Below are 18,656 nucleotides of genomic sequence, written 5' to 3' on the forward strand. Positions count from 1 at the left end.
TGTTACCAATCGCGTCAGCTGCAACCAGCTAAGCGCAATTTTCAGTGCAGGACAAGGAACTTCTTGCCATGAAATATGCATTGACTAAAGATAGGGTCTATCGTAGGAGATTGACCGTCCATCGTATATATGGACCATGCGTCATTACGCACGGCCGTCAATAGCCCACACCTCTCGCAAAGAATGGCGAGGTGGCTATCCTTCTTCGCGGAGTATAATTTCTCCCTTGAATATAAACCAGGACAACTTAATGGCGTTGCTGATGCGTTATCACGCCGACCCGATTTCGAGTCGCTGTGCAATCCAACAGTGGAAAGAATCCCACTACTGCAACACTCCGTCATCAGCTTTGTTTGATGACATAAAGAAAGCCTAATTAGAATATAAAGACCTTCTGCGTTTTATGGATCACCTGATGAATCCATCCGATATCTTCTTAAAGTTTTTCCAGCTTTATATCGATCATCATCCGATCGATACACAACACGCAACGGCTTATTGTATTACCCAGCCGTTGCAAGCGACACTCTACATGTCGTCGTCCCAGCTCACAATGATTTGCGCTTGCGCATCATGAATAGGTTTCAAAATGCACCAACAAGTGAGCATCGTGGGTGTGAGAAAACTTATCTTACAGTAAGTCGCGACTTTTACTGGCCCCGCCAGTATCAGCTCGTGTGCAGGTACATTCGTACTTGCGAGGTATGTCAACGGGTAAAGCCTAGCCCTTCATCCCGTGCACCTATCCGACCTCTCTTACTTCCGGCAGAGTGTTGGCAGTCCATATCAATGGACTTCGTCTTTAGTGTTACCGAAGACGATCACAAAACAATGGAACCTTTCTTTTGTAGACAGATTCAGCAAGATGGTATATCTTGCTGCAGTACCAGAGTCGATCACGGCTCGGGCTATGCCCGTGTCTTTATCGACACGGTATTCAAACTCCATGAGTTGCCCCGTGAACTGGTCTCAGATAGAGATCCAAGATTCACGGCGGAGTTTTGGCAATCCGTGTTCCCTCGGAGGTCAGCGTTTCCTTGTGGAATGTATCCAGAACTACCGTGAAGTGAAGGGGCAGCGAACGAGTTATCTTGCTCGCTGGCGTGAATATCCACCTTCACATGACAGCTGGAAGCCTCGTTCCCAGCTGGTTGCTACCATTGAGGGCCTCGTCCGTCAGTGTAACGTGACCCATCCGATGGTTCAGAAGGTCCATCGGAAAACACGCGTCAATTGAGTTATCTCCGAAGTTAACTTTGGAGGCGCATATAGATCAAGAGTAGAAGCGCCTACTCTAGAACCGTCATTACCCAAGACATTTAATGTCTCGGTTTCTTCCTGGGATTTATCCACAGGCTGCCGAGGAATTAATCCCTCGGGATCAAGAAGTCTAGTAACTTCCACTATTTGAGGAGATTTCTCCTCAAGTTCGTGGGGACCTCTTCCCTCAACGTCTTCCGAATGTGATTGCGCTATTACAGTCGGGTCCTCTACGGTCAAATTTCTACTCGACCTTGGATCATCCTGTTGTTTCTTTGGGGTAACCGGTATACTCCTTGAATGTCGCCCACTAAGCGTACATTCATGTCTTAATCCACTCGACCTTTTGGAGTGGTGGACCTTCGGCGCTGCCTGTGCATTTGCACAGCCGCCGGCAGCTGACTCCACAATGTGATTGGTAATCACACTGTGATCTTGTGCAGTTGTACTAACGACCGTACCACAAGTGAGGCCATCGCACTCACTCGTAGTACATCCACACGCTTGTGGACGCTCCAAGACGTTCATCAGATGGCCATCTGATGAAAAAGTGGCAGGCATCTTTACCGATCGATGCTGCCAGCTGATCTCTGGCTCGTATTTTCTGAGCCAAGTTAAACCTAGGATAAAATCAAATTTTTCGTCCAAGTCCAGTACGATGAAATCGTCATCGTACTGTAAATCTCTTAACGTGTAGTGAAATTTCACTACGTGTTTCATTACTGTTATCGATGCGCCTTTCGCTAGACGCACCGTCATCCTCGTTGGAGGGTTGTCGCGCTCAACATATTTGAGCCTACGACCCTCTAGTGACTGGCGATAGATAAATTTATTCGACGCTCTACAGTCCACTGGGGCTCTAAGAATCAAACCATTTGTCACTTTTAATTTTAAGGTGATGAGGGATACCTCATCTCTAGGTGCAGAGACACATAATGATTGTGTGTCTGGAGCAACTTTAGTCAAGAGATTTGTAAATTCTCTTGAGGTTGCTGGATCAGTAGGGCGTTGCGAGCCTCCTGACCCCGACCATTTCTTGGCGGTCAGCCTCGCTGTTGCGAATTCGCAACAACGTCGGATCCGCGACCGTTGCCTTTTTTGGCATACGGTCCGAAATTTCGTTCAGTACCTTTCGGTGCTGGGCGTGGGGCGCTACACTCATGAGCGAAGTGTCCCAATTTTCGGCAGCAATGGCATTTCTGCGATCGCTTATTGTTCGGAAAGCGAGGTCTCTCGCTTTCGACGTATGAAAGGTCCATGGGTTCTGGACCTCCTAACTCGTGTCGTCTTGGAGGACAATAGGATGACGAACTAGTTTGAGCCTTTCTCAAGCTAAAGTCCTCCTGTTCCGCAACGGATATTGCTTCTTCAAGCGTATCCAGTTTCAAGCGTAACAGGTGGGTCTTTACGGGACCAAGAGGCTTTTAAAGCGCGACTCAAACATAAGTTTGAACCGTCAAGTGCTGAGTTCAGAGCTCGTTCAGAGCTTCTGAAAATCCGTGAGCGCCAGCGATTATGCAATCGGCTGTGCATAAATGCAAGACGACACGGATGGCGCAGAGCACATCGTCTGCTATTTATCGCGTCCGCTTTGACCAGCTGACCACAATTATCCCATGCATCACAAAGAACTCCTCGCCATGAAATACGAACTGGCTAAGTTTAGGATCAATCACTTGGGGGATAGATCGTTTATTGTTTTTACGGACCTTGCGTCGTTACGTACGGCTGTAAACAGTCTGCACCTCTCGCAAAAAATGGCGAGATAGATGTCTTTCTTCGTGGAATATGACCAGGATGTTTCATCTCGTCGCGATGCCGTTCGGCCCGATATTGAGCCGGCTGTGCAAGAGTCTGCCTTGGTCGGCAATCGACAGGATTAGTGTTTGCATCTTGCTTTGCTTGTTACCTTATAGGAATGCTGACAATCAGCGTTCAATGACTACCCTACATTTTTCATCAACAAAGCAGAAATATTTACTGTCATCTCGGCATAATGGCGAGAGTACTTGTGCAGGTACACCGCAAAGCAAATGAACTTCTGAAGTCCTTTTACATCGCCTGGCACAGGCCATTCGGTAATGGCATTGATCTTATCAGGATCCAGGCTCACACCGTGTTTTTCACGTTGCACTTAAAAAGTCGTATTTGCTTGCAGCAAATATAGACTTCTTGAGATTTGCAGTCAACTTATGCTTACGCAGAAGTGTAAGAATTTTTCAGACGTGAGTACGATGTACTTTAACGTCCGACTTACCGTCCAAAGCTCTGCTATGCACGAAGACGTCGCCGAAGTAGCTCAATGCAAAATCCCTCACCGATCTCAACATATTGATTACACATCTGTTAAATGTTGCAGGGCCATGACTAAGTCCCTGTGGCATAATTAGATACTCCCATAGCATACCGCTTGAGGTGCTTACTGTTATAAACGCGATATCCGGTTCACGCATAAGGATGGGATAGAATTCATCGATCAGACCCATTGACTAAAAGATAGTACTTTTGACATACCATCAATGATTAGGTCTTTTTGTGGCATCGGCGTTTGAACCGGTACAGTTGCAGCGCTCAATTTATTGAAGGCATGCACAATTCGCCACCCTCATGTTGCCTTACGCACACAGAGGTCGGAAAGGTATGTGGGGGTCCTCACATGGCTCGCTGCTAAGCGATCGGCAAAGAATTTGTCGATCGCTGAGACTTGTTTACGAGGCAATGACCCCTGCTTCATGCCACAGTATTTCGAGACTGATATTAAATTGATTTTGTGTCGAGTCCCTTTATTCTTAGGCGGCTCGCACGGTACGGATTCAGGGAGCACATCGTTCGATTCTATCAAATCATTATTCAAAATATTTTTACGACTTCGAGAACTAAGACGTAAACAGTTCAATACAATTCTTCTCAGAGGACACTTCGTCCATTGATGAGCTGCTGAGTATCCTTTCGTTTTTAATACTATGCCGACTGAATATCGAGTACGTGGTCGTCATCTGTGACAAGAATGCAATATGCTTCACTTTTGCCACTACGAAGATCACGCAAGAACCATATCGGTGCTAGCGTTGGCAATTGAGTCATCTTCGAAGCTAACTTCGGAGGTGCTTTCAGATTAAGTGTGTAAGCGCCTGCACTTAATCAGTTGTTTACTAAGACTTAAATGTCTCAGTTTTCTCTTTGAAACTCATTTTTGAAGGCTACTGGAGCCTGCACCTCGGAGCTTCTCCTACAGGTTTCTGGGGACTTAATCCCGCAGATTTTCGGGGCCTTATTCCCTCAGTTTTTCTTTGGGGAGTTTATCTTCCCCAACTGCGTCGAGCTATGGTTGCGCAACCACATCGAGATCTTCGCCAGTCGATCTTGGACTTTCGCACTGTCTCTTATAGACAGACGTTTGAAATTTGTGGGTGTTGCTTTGTATGCAAGCATATATTTTTTCGTATCACTTCACATATTCGAGTACTCAAACTTCGTCGCTGCCAATGCTTGCGCACAGCCGTCGGTAACTATGTCCACGTCACAATGGTGAGCCTTCGACGCTGCCTGTGCTTGTGCATGGCCGTCGGGATCTTACTCCACGGGGTCTTGTGCAGTCGTGCAAACGTCCGAACTACAAGTGTGGCCATCGCACTCACTCTTAGGACATCTACACACTTGTGAACACTCCGAGACGTTCGTCAGAAGATCCACTGGTGAACGAGAGACAGGCATCGACACGGCTTGATGCCGCTAATTCTTACATGGCTCGTACTTTCGGAGCGATGGTTATCCAAGGATGACATCAAATTTGCCATCCAAATCAAGTACGACGTAATCATGATCGTACGGTTTATTCTTTAGCGTGTATTGGATACCAACTACACGTTTTGTTTACTGTTACAGATGCGCCTGTGGCTAAGCGCACTTACTCCTCGTTATATTTATATATCGCTCAATAATTTGAGCCTGCGGTCTTCTATCGATTGGTGTCTAGTAAAATCGTTCGACATTCCGAATTTGAATAAGGACTTCAGTGGCAACTAATTTGACACTTATATTTTTAAGCTGATGAGATGTATATCATCACCTGGGCCAGCTACACACAATGTTTGTGTGGGGAGCAATTATCGTCAAATGGCCTGCAAAATCTTTTGGCGTTGCCGGGCCAGTAGAGCGCCCGCTTCTACTCATCCCGACCGTTTTTATTACGATCCGCCTCACCGTCGCGATTTTGCAACAGCGTCGGATCCGCATCCTCCGTTTCTCCTCGTGGGAGGAAGATCCTGTCGCTTACCGTTTAGTCACTGGCTGTAGAGCACTACACTCATAGGCGTAGTGGCCCGTCTTTTGACAACAATTACAATTTTGTAATCGTTTGTATTTTGATGAGCAAGATTTCTCGCTCTCTACATACGAGAGGTCCATAGGTTCTGGACCTCCGATTTTTTGTCGTCTCGGCCGATGAGCTCTATTAGTGGACAAAGGCCTGTTTAAGACTGAAGATCTCCTGTTCCGCAATAGTAATGCTTTGTCGAGCGACTCTAATTCAATCCGGAAAGGTGGGTCTTAATAGGGCCGTCTGCAAAACTTTGATGAAACACAGTTATCTGTGTATGTTGTTCAGTGGGATGACTATCGTTACAACTGACCAGATATGTGAATGTTGGGCGTTAGCGTGTAAATCACGCTTGCCCTACTTCAAATCCAGAAGCTCGGGTCGAGCCCGAATTCGGCACGTGGCGGCTCAAATGTTTGTCTGGGCCGGGTCTTAAAGACCTCATATGCCCAAAGACTGATGGGTTGTAAAGCTTGAGCCCCAAGGCTCAAGATTTGACGCGTCCGGCTAAGTTGGACATGCCAAAATTCTATTTCGTCGCCTCATCACTGATACGACGAGCTTCTATGGCGTCATTTAATTCGACGAACCATCTTAAAGGGAGTCGCCTTCGACTGCCTTTATCGTAGAAACTTCAATTTTTGAGCTTTTGGGTCGACGCGGAAGCGTCGGCCTATTAGCAGCATATACATGCTGCTGTCTCAACAGTTCTAATTGTTGAACACCCTGTTCTCACAACACATCCGAGTGCTGAGAGGCTTGCTGGTGAAGCAAGACTACTTGCTCACGGACTTCGACGAGTTAGAGGTGTAAAAAGTCGGCTATGGCCGCATGCTGTTCATCTCTGCCCAGAGTGTAAGGCATGGCGTCAACGGCTGGCCTCCCTACGACCGAACTCATTCGTTCGATCGCTCTCCGTTCAAGGTCACCCAAATGGTAAACCCTTCAAGCGTGATGAGATGGCCTTGTTGAGGGGCTGGAAAGCTTCCTCTTTCTTCATCCATCATATCAATGTTGGATGGAACGTGCGTGGGGCGTTGAATGACTTCGGAGTGGTACCAGGTGTAACGGGGCACTGTTCACTAGTACTTCTTTACATTACGCTCATTGATTACAGTGTAGGTTAGGTGCCTCGAACTTCACGTACACAAGGGTACAGAGGAAGGAGTCTACGAAGCTAAGCGGCTTTAGCTACCAAAGGTAAGTGAAAGTATTCGAATTAGGTAGAAGTAAAATTATATTAATACATATTTAGTTTCCTACGTAACGATCTTATATCTACTACTGACTTATAATGTTTAAATCTTACAATGTATGCCGCCTACTCGCGCACCGCCCAATCGTGTCTTGTGACGAATGGCGGGGTTAATTTTAACTCAAATCAATCAATCAAGAGAACTAACTTTCATTGAGTCAATATTTCTAATTGGTAATATTGGAAAGCTTAAGTCAAATAAGTAATGAAGATAAGTATTTGTACTTCTTTCCTTATTTTCTTTCATAGCATATAGTATTTGTGTGCATCACTGTCAACCAGCGAGGCAAAATACATTGCTTTGAGCTTAGCGTTCAAGAAGGCAAGTGGATTCATCACTTACTCTCTGAGATATTAGATGCGGCATGCAAAGCAGGACTGGAGCTCAAGATCTTTGAAGACAATCAATCATGCATCAAGATGACGAAGAATCCTGTCAACCACGGCCATGAAAAGCACATTGACATCAGTTATTACTCTTGTAGAAAATAATAGTTATGTAACGTTACACCGCGTTACACATACATAGGAAGCGTGCAGTTTTTGTACAAACTAGTCTTATAAATACTACAATTTACACAGACAGACTAACTAATCATGCCCAAATTTGCAAAGTTGCAGAATACATATCACAAGCGCTAGTACGAAGCTCAAACACTTGGCGAAACATATTGATGTGCGTACTGCACGACCACGATAACGTCGTAACCTTGACATTACGCCTGTGTTCTGTCTGCTCTGTAGTTAAATTCCGGATAAAGGCCATGAAGAGCGAGTACATTCACGCCGAAACAACGGCGCGCTTGGTATAGAAACGGAATGAAAAGCTTAACGTTTCAAGTACGTCGCCGTCCAAGAAACCGGAAGATAATAAAGCTTGTTTGTGGCGGCGGAGGCAACAAAATCAGTTGCCGCCACGTCAACGAAAAAGTCACGATCAACCATGTGGGAAGCGCAAGTTCAGTCGCAATCAAATCATCGAAAGGAGCAAGTACTTACAGAAATGATGTTGCTTTGCGTGTAAAGCATAACTCTTAGAAAGACCTAAGCCAATTAATTGGCCATCAGCCTTCGTTTAAATGAACAATAAGTGTTGAGTTCTTTAATTCTAGTGCCGGCCGGAAGTTAATATTCACATTTATACTGAGGAATGAACCTGCGACGCTATGCAGCTCCGATAAGGCGACAATTTCAATGAAACAGATGTTCGCAAAGCCTTCTTCTGCCTCCTCGATGGTGGCACCTTAGACGTCGGGTTTTGAAGCCGTTGTCAAGAGAGTTATTGTCAAAGTCGTTTCTATCGCTATAGTAGATGTGAGTCAGTTCATTCGACGTGCTATACTAAAAGAATTGCCGAGTCGCATTATATTTGCCACCAACAAAGAGCGTCATTCGACGCACACCCTACGAAAATGTCATGATACGAGCAGCATAAGAGCAAAGTGTGCCCTTCCACCAATTGGTCGATCGAATTGGTCACCGAAAAGCGTCAAAATCATGACACGTCGAGACAAAAAACTGATTGGAAGCTCTAGCTTAGAAGCTTTTGTGCAAGACACAGAACAAAGAACTCCGAGCACGCTTGGCATTGTTGGTATTGCACCGCTAAGAGTTGAAGGTAACATGGTTTGGGACTATTGTAATTTGCTCAAGTGGTTAAGACGTGGGGGTTAACGTTCTACCAACTTGGCGCGAGTTCAATTCCGACAATGGTAAAGTTGAAAATCGGTATCTGGTGTTTAGGGTTCACCAGGGCTTCGCTCCCCCGAAGTCGCGTCCCCTGCCATCTTTTATTTTTAGGTTATCATTTGTAAGAACTGTTTTTACTTAGCGTAATTACCAACTTGCTTGGACCAATCAATGAGGGTAAGAAAATGAGTGGAGCAGAAAACTATTAGACAGATTTAACTCAATGAATATCACTTCGGATTTTGTCCTCTACTCCACAGTTATCTACTCAACAGGCATCGGCCAAGAATATTTTTGGTTATCTTGTGTAGTCGAGCCAGACTACTTTAGAAAAGGAAGAGACTCGTTACGACAAAGTGATTGCTGGTAACGAGGAGGAGCTACTTACGAATAAGATGACGAATNAGGCATGCACAATTCGCCACCCTCATGTTGCCTTACGCACACAGAGGTCGGAAAGGTATGTGGGGGTCCTCACATGGCTCGCTGCTAAGCGATCGGCAAAGAATTTGTCGATCGCTGAGACTTGTTTACGAGGCAATGACCCCTGCTTCATGCCACAGTATTTCGAGACTGATATTAAATCGATTTTGTGTCGAGTCCCTTTATTCTTAGGCGGCTCGCACGGTACGGATTCAGGGAGCACATCGTTCGATTCTATCAAATCATTATTCAAAATATTTTTACGACTTCGAGAACTAAGACGTAAACAGTTCAATACAATTCTTCTCAGAGGACACTTCGTCCATTGATGAGCTGCTGAGTATCCGTTCAATCTCAGGAAATACTATGCCGACTGAATATCGACCACGTGGCCGTCATCTGTGACAAGAATGCAATATGCTTCACTTTTGCCACTACGAAGATCACGCAAGAACCATATCGGTGCTAGCGTTGGCAATTGAGTCATCTTCGAAGCAAACTTCGGAGGTGCTTTCAGATTAAGTGTATAAGCGCCTGCACTTAATCAGTTGTTTACTAAGACTTAAATGTCTCAGTTTTCTCTTTGAAACTCATTTTTGAAGGCTACTGGAGCCTGCACCTCGGAGCTTCTCCTACAGGTTTCTGGGGACTTAATCCCGCAGATTTTCGGGGCCTTATTCCCTCAGTTTTTCTTTGGGGAGTTTATCTTCCCCAACTGCGTCGAGCTATGGTTGCGCAACCACATCGAGATCTTCGCCAGTCGATCTAGGACTTTCGCACTGTCTCTTATAGACAGACGTTTGAAATTTGTGGGTGTTGCTTTATATGCAAGCATATATTTTTTCGTATCACTTCACATATTCGAGTACTCAAACTTCGTCGCTGCCAATGCTTGCGCACAGCCGTCGGTAACTATGTCCACGTCACAATGGTGAGCCTTCGACGCTGCCTGTGCTTGTGCATGGCCGTCGGGATCTTACTCCACGGGGTCTTGTGCAGTCGTGCAAACGTCCGAACTACAAGTGTGGCCATCGCACTCACTCCTAGGACATCTACACACTTGTGAACACTCCGAGACGTTCGTCAGAAGATCCACTGGTGAACGAGAGACAGGCATCGACACGGCTTGATGCCGCTAATTCTTACATGGCTCGTACTTTCGGAGCGATGGTTATCCAAGGATGACATCAAATTTGCCATCCAAATCAAGTACGACGTAATCATGATCGTACGGTTTATTCTTTAGCGTGTATTGGATACCAACTACACGTTTTGTTTACTGTTACAGATGCGCCTGTGGCTAAGCGCACTCTACTCCTCGTCATATTTATAAATCGCTCAATAATTTGAGCCTGCGGCCTTCTATCGATTGGTGTCTAGTAAAATCGTTCGACATTCCGAATTTGAATAAGGACTTCAGTGGCAACTAATTTGACACTTATATTTTTAAGCTGATGAGATGTATATCATCACCTGGGCCAGCTACACACAATGTTTGTGTGGGGAGCAATTATCGTCAAATGGCCTGCAAAATCTTTTGGCGTTGCCGGGCCAGTAGAGCGCCCGCTTCTACTCATCCCGACCGTTTTTATTACAATCCGCCTCACCGTCGCGATTTCGCAACAGCGTCGGATCCGCATCCTCCGTTTCTCCTCGTGGAAGAAAGATCCTGTCGCTTACCGTTTAGTCACTGGCTGTAGAGCTGTGGAGCACTACACTCATAGGCGTAGTGGCCCGTCTTTTAACAACAATCACAATTTTGTAATCGTTTGTATTTTGATGAGCAAGATTTCTCGCTCTCAACATACGAGAGGTCCATAGGTTCTGGACCTCCGATTTTTTGTCGTCTCGGAGGCCGATGAGCTCTAATAGTGGACAAAGGCCTGTTTAAGACTGAAGATCTCCTGTTCCGCAATAGTAATGCTTTGTCGAGCGACTCTAATTCAATCCGGAAAGGTGGGTCTTAATAGGGCCGTCTGCAAAACCTTGATGAAACACAGTTATCTGTGTATGTTGTTAAGTGGAATGACTATCGTTACAACTGACCAGATATGTGAATGTTGGGCGTTAGCGTGTAAATCACGCTTGCCCTACTTCAAATCCAGAAGCTCGGGTCGAGCCCGAATTCGGCACGTGGCGGCTCAAATGTTTGTCTGGGCCGGGTCTTAAAGACCTCATATGCCCAAAGACTGATGGGTTGTAAAGCTTGAGCCCCAAGGCCCAAGATTTGACGCGTCCGGCTAAGTTGGACATGCCAAAATTCTATTTCGTCGCCTCATCACTGATACGACGACCTTCTATGGCGTCATTTAATTCGACGAACCATCTTAAAGGGAGTCGCCTTCGACTGCCTTAATCGTAGAAACTTCAATTTTTGAGCTTTTGGGTCGACGCGGAAGCGTCGGCCTATTAGCAGCATATACATGCTGCTGTCTCAACAGTTCTAATTGTTGAACACCCTGTTCTCACAACACATCCGAGTGCTGAGAGGCTTGCTGGTGAAGCAAGACTACTTGCTCACGGACTTCGACGAGTTAGAGGTGTAAAAAGTCGGCTATGGCCGCATGCTGTTCATCTCTGCCCAGAGTGTAAAGCATGGCGTCAACGGCTGGCCTCCCTAACGACCGAACTCATTCGTTCGATCGCTCTCCGTTCAAGGTCACCCAAATGGTAAACCCTTCAAGCGTGATGAGATGGCCTTGTTGAGGGGCTGGAAAGCTTCCTCTTTCTTCATCCATCATATCAATGTTGGATGGAACGTGCGTGGGGCGTTGAATGACTTCGGAGTGGTACCAGGTGTAACGGGGCACTGTTCACTAGTACTTCTTTACATTACGCTCATTGATTACAGTGTAGGTTAGGTGCCTCGAACTTCACGTACACAACGGTACAGAGGAAGGAGTCTACGAAGCTAAGCGGCTTTAGCTACCAAAGGTAAGTGAAAGTATTCGAATTAGGTAGAAGTAAAATTATATTAATACATATTTAGTTTCCTACGTAACGATCTTATATCTACTACTGACTTATAATGTTAAAATCTTACAATGTATGCCGCCTACTCGCGCACCGCCCAATCGTGTCTTGTGACGAATGGCGGGGTTAATTTTAACTCAAATCAATCAATCAAGAGAACTAACTTTCATTGAGTCAATATTCCCAATTTTGGTAATATTGGAAAGCTTAAGTCAAATAAGTAATGAAGATAAGTATTTGTACTTCTTTCCTTATTTTCTTTCATAGCATATAGTATTCGTGTGCATCACTGTCAACCAGCGAGGCAAAATACATTGCTTTGAGCTTAGCGTTCAAGAAGGCAAGTGGATTCATCACTTACTCTCTGAGATATTAGATGCGGCATGCAAAGCAGGACTGGAGCTCAAGATCTTTGAAGACAATCAATCATGCATCAAGATGACGAAGAATCCTGTCAACCACGGCCATGAAAAGCACATTGACATCAGTTATTACTCTTGTAGAAAATAATAGTTATGTAACGTTACACCGCGTTACACATACATAGGAAGCGTGCAGTTTTTGTACAAACTAGTCTTATAAATACTACAATTTACACAGACAGACTAACTAATCATGCCCAAATTTGCAAAGTTGCAGAATACATATCACAAGCGCTAGTACGAAGCTCAAACACTTGGCGAAACATATTGATGTGCGTACTGCACGACCACGATAACGTCGTAACCTTGACATTACGCCTGTGTTCTGTCTGCTCTGTAGTTAAATTCCGGATAAAGGCCATGAAGAGCGAGTACATTCACGCCGAAACAACGGCGCGCTTGGTATAGAAACGGAATGAAAAGCTTAACGTTTCAAGTACGTCGCCGTCCAAGAAACCGGAAGATAATAAAGCTTGTTTGTGGCGGCGGAGGCAACAAAATCAGTTGCCGCCACGTCAACGAAAAAGTCACGATCAACCATGTGGGAAGCGCAAGTTCAGTCGCAATCAAATCATCGAAAGGAGCAAGTACTTACAGAAATGATGTTGCTTTGCGTGTAAAGCATAACTCTTAGAAAGACCTAAGCCAATTAATTGGCCATCAGTCTTCGTTTAAATGAACAATAAGTGTTGAGTTCTTTAATTCTAGTGCCGGCCGGAAGTTAATATTCACATTTATACTGAGGAATGAACCTGCGACGCTATGCAGCTCCGATAAGGCGACAATTTCAATGAAACAGATGTTCGCAAAGCCTTCTTCTGCCTCCTCGATGGTGGCACCTTAGACGTCGGGTTTTGAAGCCGTTGTCAAGAGAGTTATTGTCAAAGTCGTTTCTATCGCTATAGTAGATGTGAGTCAGTTCATTCGACGTGCTATACTAAAAGAATTGCCGAGTCGCATTATATTTGCCACCAACAAAGAGCGTCATTCGACGCACACCCTACGAAAATGTCATGATACGAGCAGCATAAGAGCAAAGTGTGCCCTTCCACCAATTGGTCGATCGAATTGGTCACCGAAAAGCGTCAAAATCATGACACGTCGAGACAAAAAACTGATTGGAAGCTCTAGCTTAGAAGCTTTTGTGCAAGACACAGAACAAAGAACTCCGAGCACGCTTGGCATTGTTGGTATTGCACCGCTAAGAGTTGAAGGTAACATGGTTTGGGACTATTGTAATTTGCTCAAGTGGTTAAGACGTGGGGGTTAACGTTCTACCAACTTGGCGCGAGTTCAATTCCGACAATGGTAAAGTTGAAAATCGGTATCTGGTGTTTAGGGTTCACCAGGGCTTCGCTCCCCCGAAGTCGCGTCCCCTGCCATCTTTTATTTTTAGGTTATCATTTGTAAGAACTGTTTTTACTTAGCGTAATTACCAACTTGCTTGGACCAATCAATGAGGGTAAGAAAATGAGTGGAGCAGAAAACTATTAGACAGATTTAACTCAATGAATATCACTTCGGATTTTGTCCTCTACTCCACAGTTATCTACTCAACAGGCATCGGCCAAGAATATTTTTGGTTATCTTGTGTAGTCGAGCCAGACTACTTTAGAAAAGGAAGAGACTCGTTACGACAAAGTGATTGCTGGTAACGAGGAGGAGCTACTTACGAATAAGATGACGAATATAATACCAATATTCTAATGTAAAAAATTATTTTTTTGGGGGGCGCGAACGACTTGATCGACACGAGCCTTTATAGCAAGTCGAAGTGGTTGAGTTGTATTATTTGTTTGATCTTTTATTTGACCTTTTTTGACCTACTGTTGGAAAAACGTTGTTTGTGTCGAATGTGATATGCGCGAAAACGCCGATGCCATAACCGTATTTAAAAAAATCACATTTGCAGGTCGCATTCTAAGAAGAAGAAATATGGACGAGGTGAAACTGTTATGCGCGGTCTATGGCGAAGGAACACTGTTTTTTGTGAAGATAGCACGTGATGCGGACGTTATAGCGCTACAGACGGCAATCGTGAATGAGAAGAAAGGCGTCAATGATCGCTTCAAAGTTGATCCAAATACGGTGACGCTGTACTTGGCAAAGAAGAACGGGGTATGGTTGAAGGACGATATTTATGTAGAGAACTTTTTAAAAGGTGACAGGAGCGTTGGGTATTTGAAAATGCGACCGTCCTGGAGACTCACACGGACGGAGTTGCTAGGGCCAGATTTCCAGCCTAGTGAAGCAGAAATTCACGTTCTGGTGGAACTCCCGAGTGCTGCGGCTAATATAGCAACCAAGCAAGGTCCAGCTCAAGCTAAGGGTACAGAACTTGTCGATGCCATTTCTCTTCTTGTAGAAAAAAGGTTTAAGAGCATGGAAGAATATTTTAGACGCGATGTAAAGAAAATGAGCGATAGAGAAGAAAGAGTCGCGAGCAAAATTCAAGAAATGAGCGATAGAGCGGAAAATTCTAGACGCGAATTAAAAAAAATGATCGAGAGCAAAATTCAAGAAATAAATTCCAAGTTACCATCTCAGCCAGACAAGTTATACACGGATGGAGCACTAGGTGAAATAGCGATAGAGAGTTTAGAAAGGTTCGAATCGATCACTGATTTTGCAGCAAGAGATGATGAAGAGTCCTTTTGGTCGCAAAGGATACAACGGCAAGCGAATGCCATTTCGAATGAAGCTCTATTTGACGCCTTTATTACTCCCTTTTTCGACAGAGCGCTTGCCAACTGGAACATGGTGTTTGTCAATAGCGAACGATATTTGTGGTTGACTGAGTCAATGAACGTGTCTAGGAGTACAGATCTAAAGCCGGATGGATTTGCGACCCACCCGGGAATGTATTGTGCCAAGGAAAAGCCAAAAGATAAAGTACCTCGCTCGTCAAATCACAAGTTTCGATTTGGTGTAGCAGAGGAAGATTTATTTGACTGTGTCATTCTATTTGAAAGCAAGCTCTCTTTAACTGATGCTGCGTTTGGTCAAGTGGTTCGGTATCTGCAGAGTCTTTGCCCGAAGACGTTTGGAAGTGCCATTCTCTATGATCGACGCTCCTTTTGGTTAATCAATAGCCGCGCGACTTTCATTGGTAAAGTCCTAAAAGCGCATTGGACGGACGGTGGATCGAAATCATTGTTTCAGAAATTTATTGGTGCCAACATGTCTCCTTGGGTGGCAAGCTTGACCACAGCCTGCTCTTCCTTTGGAGTTGAAGTGGTGGAGGGCGATGCGTTTCTTGGTCGCGGCGCCCAGGGTCGCGTTTTTAAAGTCACCAGGCAAGGAAAAGAGCTTTTCGCATTGAAAATTGTGGAGATTAGCCTCGTTGCATCTCTCTATCAAGAAGAAGCGGCCTTGAAGCAGGCGCAGGACACAGGCTTGACGATTCGCCTCGCGGGAGAATGCATTGAAATTCCTGGTGGCGCTGCGTTGTTACTGTCTCCTGTTGGGATACCTTTGCCTCGCCCAGCGACCCGATCTGATGTGGCGACTCTTTATGGGTTGTTGTGGCAGCTTCACGAGAAAGGCCTAGTTCATGGAGATCCTCGCGTGGCGAACGTGATCCTTCACAAAGGACAGCCGGTCTGGATTGATTTAGTAGAAGTTCTGAAAGCGAGTCCCTTATTGCGAATGTTTGATGCAGAGATTCTTACGCGGTCCATTCTTCAGGTTCCCCGACAAGTGCAGTTGAATACAGAGCTGCACGAGACGCTTGCAAAGTATGGCAAATACCCAACTTCAGAAAACCTCAATGGTTTGGTCGATGCAGTCTTCCAAAAGCTGGACCGGCGATCGAAAAGTTTCCATTCGCACTAGGATTTGTCAGTGTGAAGAGGTGATCCTTTTCTTTTGTCCGCTCATTAAACGAGTTGATAATCGTCTCGTTCATTCAGAATTAGTCATCTAATAAAATCCGTATAGCAAATATATATCAATTTAATAAGTTGCGCTTGATATGCTTGATGCAACGAACTCTCGTGTCGATCCCAAGTCGGCACCTTTGTCTGATTTTATAAAAGTTTAGGACATGCCTACATTTTATATACTTCAAAGAAAAAGAAGTACAAATTTCGACTATTTCGCACCCGCAAGTCCTACAATGGCGCTTTCAACGGTGGATAATACGACGGTGCGACCAAATATGACGCCCTTTGAGAAAATTGTCACTTATATGTGCGATAAGAAAATGTGCAATTACGCGGGCAGTCTGACGTCTCTGTTGTGTTTGCAAATACTCATCCGGTGTGCGCATTGTTGTTGAGCTTTCGGGAAGTAGCCGCTTGACACGAAAGCCTTCATTGAGAATTCTTGAAGATAGGATCAAGTAATCGACACACTACGAGATGCTACCTAAGCCCATTAATGAATGGGAGCCCTGGCGTAATGCTAATTTGTGGTGTCGAATCCTCCACGCCGCTAGGCGAAGCATGTTTCAACGGACGTGGTCACTTTTTGGTAGACCTATAATCTGAATGGATAGGAATCTGATCGAGCCTTTCGAATGCGTAGAGAGAGATCTTGCCTTATTAAGACTATTATCGGACGCTAGCTCCAGACGTAGTATCGACATTGATGGGCGAGCAATGTCCGGATGTGCCGTTAAGCGCCTTGTCTACATAAGAGCTGCTGTGTAAAAGACCCGAATAACTCAGTGTTTATTGTCAGTAGAAAAATTGGTAGAGCCTCAGGCTTGGAATTTGTGGCAGAGCACGGCTATTTAGTTCGACGTGCGTACTCGGCAATGATGCTCGCACGAGACGCCCGGAGAGCGTAATGGAGACTTATTAGTAACGGAGGGTGGACACCAGCAGTGGCATGTCAAAGCGAAAACGATTATGCAATTGTTCGTTGATCTTGGAAGCAGTTTCGACACAGTGTCATGTCCTTTTAGTTTGACGCGTTGTAGGCAGCGAAGCTTTAGAATTATCATGAGGGTGTTTTTGTGAGGTAACAGAAGGCTTCACCCTTAAAATGACGTGGTAGCGGAATGGATTATTGGGCAGGGCTGGCCATCATACGCTGTCCATGGAAAGGATTTCATCATTGAAGTGCTACTTAAAGGAGTTGGATAGAGCACAGTAGTTAGTTACGCAAGGATAAGAATCCGGCGGCTGGGTCTTGGAGATAACGTGGCCGACGAGGTCATGTTCGATCAGTTAAATACCATGGTTGCCCATGAGAAGGTAGCTCTAGTTTCATCATGCACGTACACAATCGAGTGTCGTCTATTTTTTGTCGTGCAGACGAAGAATTACGCGCACTGTAGGCGGGCACGTCGTAATGCGGCCACGCCGACCCGGACGTAATCGCGCAATCATGTTTCTGAAAACTGTTAGCCACAAAGGTGAAAAAGAGAAGCAGCGCTGTAGCCGTACATAAGGGCTTATAGCATTGTACTTGATATGTGATTTTTCAGCTTGCTTTTCAGGAGCGCCATGCCTAGTACCGTCACAATTTTACGCACGAAATAATCCCACATCCTTCTTGTCATTGGGCTTGCTGGCTTTTGTTCGAGCTACTTCGAGAATCTACAAGCTATGCATGATGTGACCGTCAGTGGAAATGACGTGTGCATCAAACCCAAAACCAAAAAAAAAACTGCGAGAAGTCGCTGTCCGATTGTGATCGAAGGCTTCACATTTTCCACGTATGGTAAGAGCCGAAATTAAACGCAAGCTAAACTTTAGAGGCTTTTATTGCCTTTTAGTTCCTAGAGGCTTCTGTTGTCCGGGAAATCGACAGCGGTCTAAAGAAAGAATCTTTATTTGAAATGTTCGGAATGGAAAAGCTACATTCTATCTACCATTTCAAATTGATAATTTCTAATTAAAATATACGGAAACTGATAATTACGTTTCAACTGTCAAGAAAGCCTTCAAACAACTGAAGCAAATTCATTGCAGCTTAGAGGAGTTATCACTTCTAAAGTTGCTGCCGGGCGAAGTTGACTCAAACGGATGCCTCAACAGCTTAATATCACTTCTTGTGCAAGTTAAACTGTTTTGCAACAACGCCGAACAGGATGTGGTGCAGTCATGAGCTTAAAGATTGTGTCATTTTCAAGCTCTAAGAAATTATTACTGTAACGGGGCACTACGACTTGTACTGTTTCAGTACAAGTCCACTTCACACTGCTTCAGTTGTGAGTGGTGCCTTCCGTTAGATGACGTGCCCTGTACGTATAGAGGAAGACTGCTCTTAAGACAAGTTAACTTAAGAGGGTAAAATGAAAATTGTATTAATATAGTTAAGTGTCTCTTAATCTATCTTTGTAAATGTTGACTTAACTATAAACTAA

General features: G+C 44.8%; 1 protein-coding gene across 1 annotated transcript; it reads left to right on the forward strand.

The window, feature by feature from the left end:
- Positions 1-14,200: 14,200 nt before the first annotated feature.
- On the forward strand, positions 14,201-16,174 carry CCR75_009646 (uncharacterized protein; the record flags this gene model as incomplete). Its single annotated transcript, XM_067967685.1, has 1 exon — positions 14,201-16,174. The coding sequence occupies one exon, from the start codon at positions 14,201-14,203 to the stop codon at positions 16,172-16,174; it is 1,974 nt and encodes a 657-aa protein (XP_067820912.1).
- Between the last annotated feature and the right edge of the window lie 2,482 nt (positions 16,175-18,656).

The sequence above is a fragment of the Bremia lactucae genome, linkage group LG12 (genome assembly GCF_004359215.1).
Source record: "Bremia lactucae strain SF5 linkage group LG12, whole genome shotgun sequence".
Classification (NCBI taxonomy): domain Eukaryota; phylum Oomycota; class Peronosporomycetes; order Peronosporales; family Peronosporaceae; genus Bremia; species Bremia lactucae.